Source organism: Mirounga leonina, unplaced genomic scaffold (genome assembly GCF_011800145.1).
Source record: "Mirounga leonina isolate KUSES-001 unplaced genomic scaffold, KU_Mleo_1.0 Mir_454, whole genome shotgun sequence".
Taxonomy (NCBI): Eukaryota; Metazoa; Chordata; class Mammalia; order Carnivora; family Phocidae; genus Mirounga; species Mirounga leonina.
In genome coordinates this window covers 3200622-3212986 of record NW_023270763.1, presented here as the reverse complement: position 1 = coordinate 3212986, position 12365 = coordinate 3200622, and the positions used below count along the sequence as shown (strand labels likewise).

Below are 12365 nucleotides of genomic sequence, written 5' to 3'. Positions count from 1 at the left end.
GACATTTTTCAAGCTGTGGGATTTGGGTTCCGCACGAGTGAGTTCTAAGTACCGGCAGCTTGACTCTCAGCTGACACTCTGGGCGCTCGAGCTGGGCTGGCTTCCAGCCCCGGGAGCTTGGGCCTCTTCCCAAACTGCATACCCTCCCATCACGGGGTACTCAGCCCACCTTGGCTCTCTGACCCAGAGCACCTCCAGCCCTGAGCTGGCCTGGGCCCGGGTGTTTCAGGGTGTGGCCCTGCATCCTCCCCACAGGCCTCCCCAGGAATGCAGCCTTTCCTCAAATGCTTGCCTTGACTTTATTATTTTTATTATGAGCTTCCATTTATTAAGTGCTTAATATGTGTGAATCCCACACTAGAGCTTTCGACGCACCGTTCTTCCCACTATGCGTCCCGGTGTGTGTGGTCTTTGCCCTCTGCCAGCCAGCCGGCGCCCACGGACCCTCCTACACCCACAGCCTGGAGGCCGGCTCCTCACAAACGTGCCCAGGGTCCCGCTTTTTGGCTCTGTGCTTTGCCGGTTGGCCTGTCCCTCTCCAGCCTTGCTTGGGGCTGAATAGACCCCAGGGGCCCTTGCTGGTCCCACCCATCCTGCAAAGGTCAAGGGCAAAGCTGCAGCTTTGAGTATCTTACTGCAAAAAACCTCAGATCTCTCGGCCTCCACATTCCCAAATTTGCTCTTTAACACTGTGATGGACTTCTAGAGGGTAAGAAGTCACCGAAAATAGTATACAGGCAAGGGGACAGTTTCGGGCCATAGTTTTAGGGGAGCTGAATGTGCACACCTCCTACTTTCACCTGCAAGGTCTTCATAACTACAGCCTCTTCCAAGGCCTACAGCCATTTGCTCCCCCCTGTAAAGTCTCCCTCTTCATCAGAGGCACGGCTGCTTTTCCCCGAGGCTCTAGGTTGGCACAGGACGAGCACAGCTAGGACTGGGACACAGGGAGTGGACGAAGGTGCAGAACGGAGGCTGAAGGGAGTGGAGGAGGGGAGCCATGGTTCTAGAATTCTTGGGCAGCATGCTTGGCTTTTAAAGCTCCGGGAACCTGGGCATGAAGGGAAACACTCAGGTTGTAGGGGCTTCTACGTGTGAGAAGAGAAAGGAGATGTACTGGTCCACCTGGATGTTTTCTCTGCAGCTCACCGCTGGGAGAAGTTCACTGCCAGAGGCCGTGGCTCGGGCAGGTTAGGGGACGGCCTGTGAGCACCCAGCACAGGGGAAAGAAAACAAAGCCTGGCAGTCCATTCATCAGCCCGCGCAATCCGGTCCCTCCGCAGGAAGTGCCCTGGGAAACAGAGAACGTCTCTCGGCAGCTCGACTTCTAGGAACGCCGTGGACACGGGGGCCACCTGGCGCCCCCACCTGCTCCATCCCCACTGCTCTGTAGTTACCGAGACCGTGGTCGGCAGACTGGTGCTTTATTTTATTAGCCCGTAACACTCTCTAAAACAGGTCCTTTTAGGAAAATGGTACTATTATGCACAAACAAGCAGTAAGTGGGCTTTTTTTCCCCTTCCCATTTTCGGAATGGAAACAGTTTTATCTGTACCACCAGCATCTTCATTACAGGAAAGCTGCTCGAAGCAGCCTTTAGAGAAGACTAGATGTTATTTTGGCTATTAGAGCACAGCGAATGGCTGCAGACAGCAGGGGTTTACAGAGGGACCAGGAAGGCAAACAGGAGTGGCAAATGAACACAGAAAACATTTGCATTCTCCCCTTCTACGTGCACCATAAAAATGAGGGAAGAGAGGTTTTGCTCACGCTACAGTCAAAGGTGACTAATTACACAAAGCATTAGTGAGCCAGAAATACCTTTAAAAGCTGTTCTCTAGAACTTTAACCCACGTCTGGGCATCGGCCTACTGCAGGGCCTGGCAACGTGCTCCTCCAAGGACTGGGGTCTTTCCTTCCCTAACTCACTGGAGGTAGCACTGAGTAATACAACCTCCCTGGTGTGATTTCAAAGCAGTCAGAATTTAAAGGAACTTTTCTGCAAAGATGATGTGATTGAGAAGTGGATCAAAGGGAAGAAAATACTGCTATCCTGCCACTAAGTGTTTGGTAGGAGCCAAATCCTCACACCTGGAAGGCCGCTCGGCTGGTGCCTGCCCCGACCGATGTTCATGGCTCCTGGAGATGGGGCGCAGACGCCATCTCCTTCCTGGGCCTCCACCACCCCCCGAACCAGGGTGGTCCCTCCTTCCCGAGTTCTGCAAGCACCCCAGGCTCACTCTGAAATCACCCCCTATTCTCAGTGTGATGAGTCATGGCATGGCCGACTCCTCACTGGACCTGGTGCTCCGGCCTCTTACTCCTCTCTGAACTCTGGCCCGCGGTCAGGCACAGGGCAAGAGGCTAGGCAAGGGAACGCTGCAGTCTCGTTGGCAGAGAAAGCCTGGGTTCCGCTTGCATCCATCCCAAGAGAATTAGGCGAGGAATGTTCCAGAGGTTTCACCTATCCCAGTGGCAGTCTCAAGGGCCCTGCTGCTCTGAGTTTAGGAAAGTTGGAGCCTGCCTCAACCATGGAACCCACCGAGATGTTCTCGGAGAAGTAGTCAGTGAGCTGAAGAGAGGCTTCACGGGGGGAACTCGACAAGGGTGGACAGTACACACGGAGGCCGGGGACACAGCCCTTGCGGCCCAGAGGGATGGCAGGTACTAGAGGGGATTTCATTTGTAAAGTGCCTCATGCCCAGAGAAAGCAGAGGTGTGCCCATCTTAGATAAGTAAATATGACGAAGTGTTCTAGTTCTCTAGCAACCCTTCAGAGCGGGTATTAATATCCCTGCTTCACTGCCAAAGAGCCTGAGCTGGGCGGCCTGCCTGTGTCCGTCCAGCTGGGATGCGGCGGAGCTCGGGTTCAAGGTCCCGTCTCTCTGACCCCAATGGCTGTGCCATCTGTCCTCATGTCACTGACTGTTCACCTGGTAGCCTTGGGGAACTTGTCTGTGGCCTTTCCTGGGGGACGAGTTGGACAGTGGTCCATGGAAGGTGGTGAGTGCCCAGGACGCAGCAAGGAGAGGGGTGGGAATGGGGTTTCCTGAAAGATCTCATGGCCAGAGTCCTGGCAGTAGGAGTGAGAAGAGGGGCTGCAGACCTGCTCTTCCCCTGGAGGAGGCCGTGTGAGCGTTGGCAGGTGACATGGGTGGGTTGGAGTATATTCCACCCGGAGTTTGTAGAAAACTAGCAGTGGAGTGTCTGCCAAGGCATTTAAAGAGACGACCCTTTATTAATTTTTAAAGGCATGCCCTCTGCAATATGCCTTCGAGGTTAGCAGGAACAGGTTGCAAAAAAAAAAAAAAAAAAAAGCAGGATTGGTTTGGCCAAAAGAAAAAAAAAGGATATTCACGCTAACCTTTGCCACATCATCATGAAATTTTCTTGGGATAACTTAGTATATGATTGAAAACCGGTCCAACGTGTTCAGCCCAAACTGAATGGATTAGGAAAACAGAAACCAGGGTAGCGGTCTGTTGATGGAGTCAGTCCAGAAGTTTGAGGAAAAGGGCATCTCTTTCACGTGGCCAAGCAGACACTGGAGAAGGGCACGCCAGCCCTGTGACAGAAGCAGCTGGGGGCTCCCAGCACACCAAGCGGTAAAATGTCCATGGCTTGGGGCGCCTGGGTGGCTCAGTTGGTTAAGCGACTGCCTTCGGCTCAGGTCATGATCCTGGAGTCCCGGGATCGAGATCCGCATCGGGCTCCCTGCTCAGCAGGGAGTCCGCTTCTCCCTCTGACCCTCCTCCCTCTCATGCTCTCTGTCTCTCATTCTCTCTCTCGCCAGCAAAAAAAAAAAAAAAAAAAAAAAAAATGTCCATGGCTTGTCTTCTGTCTTCTTCTTGGCCATGACTCTGTCCTAAGGAGGCCAGGAAAAGTCTACAATCCTTACCTTCTGGGCTTTGGAACAGAGCTTCTGTTTATAGATTAATACTTAATCTCTAGGAACATTTAAACACAAATCATCCAGATAATGAGCTTCAGGCGGGAATATTCTCTTTGGGTTTTGAATCTGCGCCACTACCAGAATTTTTAGACTTGCTGAGTTAATTTTAAAATACCTCGGAGAGAATATTTGTAAGGGACTTCCAGTTCGAGCAATATGGCAGACAAGATAACCTTTAAGGTCAGCCTCCCGCCAAAGCCAGAGCGGTGCTGGCTAGGGTACGAGAGATGTCTTCTCAGAAGCCTGGCCAAGCACTGGGAACAAGGGACATATCTCGAGGCTGATGTAAGTGGGAAGTGAAGCTGTGGCCAAACCCACCACGAAATCTAAGTGGGCACTGCCTGTGCGAGAAGATGTTCATAATAATCACGGCCTCTGGGCATAGAGAGAAACACAGTGGACTTGAAATAGGGACATAATAACAAGTATCACTGGCTCGGAATTAAGACAATGATTAACTTAAAATTTTGATAGCTTACATTTGCATGTTACAATTTTTAGGGCAGCTGGTGGGGGGAGGCAGGGTCAGGACCTGGGCAAAGGGGTCCAAGCAGGTGGCAGCCCACTCATGGGAGGACTGCCCACATACAGGGGGATTTGGCAAATAAATACATAACCGAGGTTAGTGGGAGCCAGAGAAAGGCTAGTGTAAACGTGGAAAGGGGCAGCTTGAATAAACAGGTGGTACTAAAGTGTACTTGGGGGTGCTGGTGTGAACTAGTGATTTTCAGCGTATGTAGATAGATACAGAAATTGACCGAGGTGGAGACACGTGTGCGCCTGAGGGTGCGTATTTCCTAGCTCCACGCACTGGAGGAGGCCTGGACATCCAGTGGCAGTGAGCACATCTAGTGCCCAGATCTTGCTTTCTAAATGCCACTCTGCACTGAAAGGACCCAAAGTTCCTTGGAGAAATGGCTGGACACAGAGAAGAAAGGGGAAGATAAGCCTAGAATACCTTGTGCCAGAAAGCAAGGGTGTGCTTAGAGCAATGGAGACATGAGAGGAAAATACGAAAACCAGGTGGAAGGGCCTCCCACTGGCCAAATGCAGGAGAGCCAGGGCAAGGACGGAAGTAATGAGAGCAGTGGATTAGAATCTGTTAAGTAAGGTAGGAAACCATGAGTCTACCCTGATGTCAACAAATAAATGAATAAGTAAATGGGAAGAGAAAAACTGTCTCCTACAGTAAAAGTCCAATCAATAAACACAGAAGAAATGATTGAGTTAGAAAGGTTGCTATTTGGTGCCCTCATTGTACTAATTAATTCCGGCAAGAAATTTCAGTGTAAGACAAAACTAGTGGGTGCGAGTGGGAAGGGGAATGAGATTTTCACAGAATCTCAACCTCCCTCCCCACAGAATACTTACTAACCGTGAAGGGGAGGAAAGCAGCTCTATGGTGGGGACACCAAGCAGATGCCATCTTAATTGCTAAATTCACTCCACCAGTCATGGGACCTGTCGATGTCTTCTTCAACCCAACAGGATGCAGTGGGAAGAACTCAACATCACTTCTGTGACATTCTGATCAAAAAATGGATGACCTCGCTCTAATCATAATGAAATTTACAAATGCAAATTGAGGGGTCTTCTAGGAAATGAATGGCCTATAACCCTCAAAATCGGTAAGGTCACGAAATTGAGGACCGGCCAGGGAACTAGGCCAGGTTGAAGGAGACTGGAGAGACGTGACAACCAGGGGCAGCATCATCCTGGGCTGGATTCTCTTCCCACTGAGGATACACTGGGCCAACTGACAAACTTGTATGGGGTCTCTGAGTGAAGGGAGCTCTCTAGTATTCTTACAACTTTTCTGTAGTTTTGAAATACTTTCGAGGTGAAGGCAAACATGAACTTCCGGGTAATCTCAAACCCCAGCTAGGACCTTTAACTGATGGCTACAAGCTGAGCTGGTGGTGAGCACAGAAGCCTGGGGCGCACACCCGGCGAGTCTGTGTCATTGGTTGTAGGCACGGCACCGAGGACCTTCACCACACAGGACACTCTCAGACAGAACTGGGGGAGCATAACCCCTGGGGAAGGGCACGGAGCCTGCCCAGACCATGCTCCCCTGGGGAACTGGGGTCACAGACATGGAGAGGCCAGATCACTGCGTCCCACTCAGAGTCCCTACGGCGGGACCAGCACAACAGGGACTGTAGCTCTTTAATCCACTGTGCCACCTGGAAGTTTACACCCACAGGGCAAAGCCCCATCCCCGCCTCACTTGCTAAGGCTCAGCCAGGATTGGGAAACCCAGAGCGCCTTGGGAAGATGCCCTCGAGGCTCCCAGTCTGGGTCCAAGTTCTGTGTTAGCAGCCCCACTTCTCACCCCGCCTAGAGGGCAATCAAATCTTTGCTTATGAGAACGGGTGAGAAAATAAACTATTGATCTTAAAAGTCAAACAAACAACCAGAAAAGGCCAAGTTCACTTACAAACATGAATACAACAATCTCAGCTCCAAACTAAACAAAAGAGCCATCGTGATCAAGCTGTGTTTATCCTAGGAACACTGCAATGGTTGAAACATTAGGATATCAACATACATCATCTTACCAACAGACGATGGAAGAAAAACCATGAACGACTCAACAGACGCAAAGTAATATTTTGATAAAAATAAACATTAATGATTTTAAATCCTAAAAAAAAAAACCAACTTCTAGCAAACCAGGATTTAGAAAAGAGTTGTCTTAACCCGATACAGCCTAGCTATAAAAGCAAAAAAAATACTATAAATGTTGTAAATGTCATAATTGATAAAACCTTAACAGAATTTCTTGAAAGTTATTAATAAAACAACCACTGTTCTATCACTGCTCCAGTTCAATATGCTATGGGAGGACCTCGCCCTCCCACCAAGACTACAGAATAAATAAATTAAAAAAAAAAAAACGAAAAAAGAGAAACAGAGGATTTCAGAAGAAGACACAAAGCTGTCACTATTAATGGATGATAGGACTTCTTTGTAGAAAACTAGGGTAGAATCAATAAAGTAAGAAGAGAATTCTCAAGAGTTTTCTGGCTACGACCCCATCCCACAAGGCTAAGAGGCAGCTTAGTGTCAGTCATTCGAAGAAGAGAATTTTTTTTTTTTTTTAAAGATTTTATTTATTTATTTGACAGAGAGAGAGACAGCGAGAGAGGGAACACAAGCAGGGGGAGGGAGAGAGGGAGAAGCAGGCTTCCCGCGGAGCAGGGAGCCCAATGCAGGGCTCGATCCCAGGACCCTGGGATCATGACCTGAGCCGAAGGCAGACGCTTAACGATTGAGCCACCCAGGCACCCCTTGAAGAAGAGAAATATTAAAAAATCAGTTGTGATCCTGTATGTCAGCAGAATGTCAGAAAATGTAACTAAAATTACACACACATTAATTAATCTTCATGGCGATCTTGCAAAAAGTACCACTGACCCCATTTCACAGATGAGGAGATTAAGGCTCATAAAGAACTTAAGAAATACATACAGGGGGTGCCTGGGTGGCTCAGTTGGTTAAGCGTCTGCCTTTGGCTCAGGTCATGATCTCAGGGTCCTGGGATCGAGCCCCTTGTCTGGGCTCCCCACTCGTTGGGAAGCCTGCTTCTCCCTCTCTCTCTACCTGCTGCTCCCTCTGCTTTGCTCTCTCTCTCTGTCAAATAAACAAATAAAATCTTAAAAAAAAAAAAAAGAAAGAAATACGTCCAGGATCCCAGAGCAGGGAAAGAGGGCGGTGAGGAAAAGGGGGCACGAGTCTGCCTGAGGCAAAGCCCACACTCCTTCTACCACAGTTTTCAAGGCACGCTGATTGCCCCTGACATTTCCTGCATTTTTCAGAGCAGAGTGAGGTAGGAATAGATAGCCCAGTGCTTTTGCCAAGAAGAAAACAGCTGACAAAAGTATATTTAAACACGGAAAAGCATATATGTGTCATGTTCCTGGATAGAAGACTCACCATCCTAAGACATCAACAAGAGTAGCCAGAAAAGTCCTAAACACGGCAAGGGCAGGGGTGCACGTGTGTGCGAGGGTGAGGGTCAGGAAGACCTTACCAGATATGAAAACACATTTTAAAGCCTCTATAATTAAACCATGTGGCATTAGCACATGAATGGCCAGACTAATACAACTGAATAAAAAGTTCAGAAATAAACCCAAGTGCATATGGGAATTTAATATTATAAATCAGCAGGAGAAAAAAAAAAAAAACGGGACTTTTTATTAAATGGCTTTGGGATAATCACAGAGCTATTTGCAAAATTACAAAAATGGATTCATACCTCACTCCACATATAAGGACAAATTCCAAATGGTTGCGGAGCTAAATGCAAAAAAGCGACTTTAACAGTGGTAGTAGGATGTTAGGTGAACTCCTTTATAATCCAAGTGTGGGGAAAACCTTTCTGTGACTGACAACCCAAAAGCATGCAAGAAATGACTGATAAATTAGACTTGTATTTTTTTTTGTCATGGCAAAAATTCATATATATTGCTGGTGAGAGTACAGTATGTTACCACTTACAGCAGAGGGATTTGGTAACGTCTAGAGAATCTACATAGACATTCATTGTCCGATCTACTGATCCCACTCCCAGGAATCCATCCCAAAGATTCAAGATGATTATGCAAAAGGCTAAAGACAATAATGCAGAATAATGCCCCCACCTGGGAACGCCACACCCTAATTCCTGGGACCTGTGAGTATGTTACCAGACTTTGTAGATATGATTACGGTTAAGAGCTTTGAAATAGGGAGATTATCCTGGATTATCTGTGTGGGTCCGGTCTAATCACCTGAGTCCTTACCAGTGGCCGAGAGGGAGGCGGGAGGGTGGTCACAGACAGGAGATGGAAGGAGGAGGAGGAGGAATCGAAGCCCGAGGAGGACTGGACCTGTCACTGCCGGCTCAGGGGGTGCAGGAAATGGGGCCACGGGCCAAGGAACATGGTGGCCATGGATGCTGGGGATGGTGACGAGCAGCTTGGTTCTAGAACCATGAGGGGGTGAATTCTGACAACACGTGAATGAGCAAGACCAGCGATCCTCCTCTAGAGCCTCCACAGGGACAGAGTCCTCCCAACACCCGAAGCCCAGGAAGCCCATGTTGGCCTTGTGACAGTGCAATAGGGCTGTTTGAGACGCTAAGGTTTTGGTCATTTATGCCGGCAGAAAGAAAAGGGGTGTGCACCGCTGGGCGAGCCCTGGCACGTGGGCACGGGGAGGACTGCGTCTGCGGGAAGGGATGAGGAAGATCTGCCTGCAGGACACGCAGGGTCTTCAGGACGCGGCGAAGAGAGCTGGGTGCTGCGTTCTGAGCGACAAGCAGGGAACACAAACGTGTGTATTTGCTTATGTTGCCAAAAACAAGAAAGGGCAAACTGAAAACCTAATATGGGGCCTTTGGGGGACAGAGACCACAGGGTAAAGGGGGAAAGAGGAACAGGAATGTTTCTGAATAGACCTGTTTTATGGTTTTGACTTTGAGCTCATGTGAATGAGTTACATATTGGAAAATGAATTAAATTTCAGGCATTTTAACAATTTTTTAAAGTAAAATGGTTTTTCAAGAAAGCAGCCATTAAAAAATGGAAGCAAAAGACAGAACGAAACCCAACTCTGAAATGAATGAACCCAGTTTTGTATGAAGTTAGTAATATAACCACACAGAGAAAACAATTTAGAACTCCATACTTTGAATGCACATCTATAGCTTAATACAGCCCAGGGACAAACACTTAGACACTGCATTCAGTAGTCTTATTGTGAGGAGTACCATTGAAATTACCATTGTGAAACTCTCTGTACAAGAGTAGGAGAAGAACCTAAGTAATGATGTTAATATTTCTAAAAACACAATTTTAGAAAAAAGGTATTTCAACGGTAAATCCCAAGTTAAAGTAATCTTAAGTTTGACAGGAAAACCAGCATGGACTCATGATGCTTCCTTTCTCTGTCCCCTGGAAAGGTCTAGAATGACCCGCTTGAGGCAATGAGCACCCTTTCCCCACCCTCAGTGCCCAGACTCTGGTCTTTAAACACCATCTGACACTAAACAAAACCAGATGGGAATGACTCCCTCTGAGCTTGAGCTGTGGGGCAGGAAGGCACAGGACGATCCCGGGACATCTTGCTGTGTACGAAATCATCAAAGATTGGTATCTCCATGTCAGCAAGCCCAGAACATGGAGGGCTACCCACTGGCCAAGATGGGCCGAGGTTAGGTTCACAAAGAATAATGACTGCAGGTGATGGAAAGGCACTGAATATATTTCTAAAAACTATACTCTCATATTGATAATTCAGGAAAAGAGATAGCAGGGATAAGGGAGGGAGGGAAGGAGGGAGGGAGGAAGAAGGAAGGAGGGAGGGAGGGAGGGAAGGAGGGAAGGAAGGAAGGAGGGAAGGTGGGAAGGAAGGAGGGAAAGAGGGAAGGAAGGCTCGCGACGGAGTTCTGGTAAACAGAGTCCACACAGAAGTAGTGCGCTCCCGGCTGGCCCCGGAGGCACGAAGGAAAGCCCCCGTTTGGGGAAGTCACCAAGATGTTGGTGTTTCCACGTCACTGCCTCCCGGCCGAGCCTCACACGCGGGTCTGAAGCTTGCAGACCTGCGTCTTTGGCGTTCATGGGGCATGGAGTCATGATGCCGTGGACGGCACCACATGCTTCTGTATTCCCTGCCCAGCTATGTCTGATGGACCTTGAGGCGCTAGAATTGGTTCTCATGAGATAAAGTGATTTTTCTCCTGTATTCTCCTCTATGCGTCTTAAAGTTCACTTTTATCATTTTGGTTTTCATTCCCTGGGGACCTGTTTTCAACTTGATGTGAGGTAGGGATGTGCTGTTGATTTTTTCCGAAGGAAACAGATGTCCCAGCCCCTTCTATCGATGTGCCCCAACCAGCTGGTTTGCACTTTCAGATTCCTGCATCCGCTTTCAGAAATTGTGGCTTAATGAATGTTTTGAGGATGTGTGTGGACTTGGTTCCCTAATTTATGGCCGATTTCTGAGAGTGAGTTGTCTTACAACAGAATACAAGCACAGCGATGAAAGTCACTGGGATTTTACTAGACACAAGAACTATTCTGACACTTTCTACAACCAGAGTTTGTTTCTTTAGCTTTTTATTTCCTGCTCTTGTTGGAACTGGAACTGTGGCTTGCATGGTGCTCCCCAGTCCCAGGGAACCCCGTGTCCGGGACCCTGTGGGATGTGTGCCCGGGGCTCCTCGAGCCCAGTGCCCCCCACTCTTCCCCACACTGGCTCCAGCCCTCGGGCCTCCCTGCTGGTCCTCGACTGTGATGTGCGTTCTTTTCTCCCAAGACAGAAATTCCTCCTTTTCGCATACTGCCTGGAAGAGTCTTGGGCACAAACATGCTCTCTACGTGTTGCGGATGCACTCCCTCACAGGATAGACGAGTTGTACCAAAAAATCATCTTATTTGTACATTTGGTAGCTTATTGTTGTACGGAATTCAAAAGAAATAAATCAACTATGCTATGCAATTTGGGTACCTAGTTGGAGCCAAAACTCGAATGTGAAGCCCTCTTATCACTCCTTTTAAGGTCCATTCAGACCACAGCCTAACATCCTGTCTCTCTTCCCTTTCCACATCCCTCCCCCAGTAGCCCATTGTCTCCAGTCTCTGGCTCTCATCCTCCAAACCCCTGTCCCGGGAGCCACTGTGCCCCCGACCAGCCATTCTGCAGACACATCGGTCCCCTGCCTCCCACGCACAGGCCCCGACTCTGGAAACCCCGCCATCCCTCCGAGGAGAGCATACCTGACCCTCGACGATCCACCTGGAGATGGAGGTCTTCCCGTCGTAACCTGGTCGGAACTGGAGTGTGGCTGAGCGGGGGCTGATGTTGGAAATGACCAAATTGGACGGGGCGCCAGGGAGCTCTAGAGACAAAGGAGAGACAAGACATGGAGATGCAAGTTCTGACAGCTTAGGAAATGCACCAAACACGTCGGCGAGTAAATGGTTTCAAAATACCTGGATTTGTTTTCAAAACCACGTAAGTGAGAAGCACCGCTTCCCCGGGAACATGACCCCCGCACTATCCTTACGTTCAGGGGCCGCACATCAGGCCCCATGCCTCGGAAGTGGGATGAGGACACATATTCATGTGGCCTCTGGATGATCCTCTCTGAAGGTCAGGACTTACTCACCTCCATGCACAGCAGGTAATTAATAGACACTCGTTGAAAGAAAAAAGGATGAACGGATGTGATTCTTCCAGGCTCCGAAAAGAACATGACCAAATGTCCACCCTCCCCTCGGCGATGACCGTGATGCCGGGGAAACAGAGTGGGGCGTGCGGGAGACAGCAGGTGCCTGAGTCCTAGGCCCCGGGTCTGGTTTCTAAGACAACCACATTGAGGTGAAGGAGCGGAGCTCTCCCCGCTCTGCCTGAGTTCAGCTGC

The 12365-nt window shown here is 49.0% G+C and overlaps 1 protein-coding gene across 4 annotated transcripts in view; it reads right to left on the bottom strand.

Annotated features, from left to right (window-relative positions):
* Positions 1–12365, bottom strand: part of SDK1 (sidekick cell adhesion molecule 1) — a 616964-nt gene that overhangs the window by 125357 nt on the left and 479242 nt on the right. For all 4 annotated transcript variants that reach the window (XM_034988284.1, XM_034988283.1, XM_034988282.1 and 1 more), the window contains one exon: positions 11719–11840. In XM_034988284.1, coding sequence (XP_034844175.1) covers positions 11719–11840 — 122 coding nt within the window. The remainder of the gene's footprint in view (positions 1–11718; positions 11841–12365) is intronic.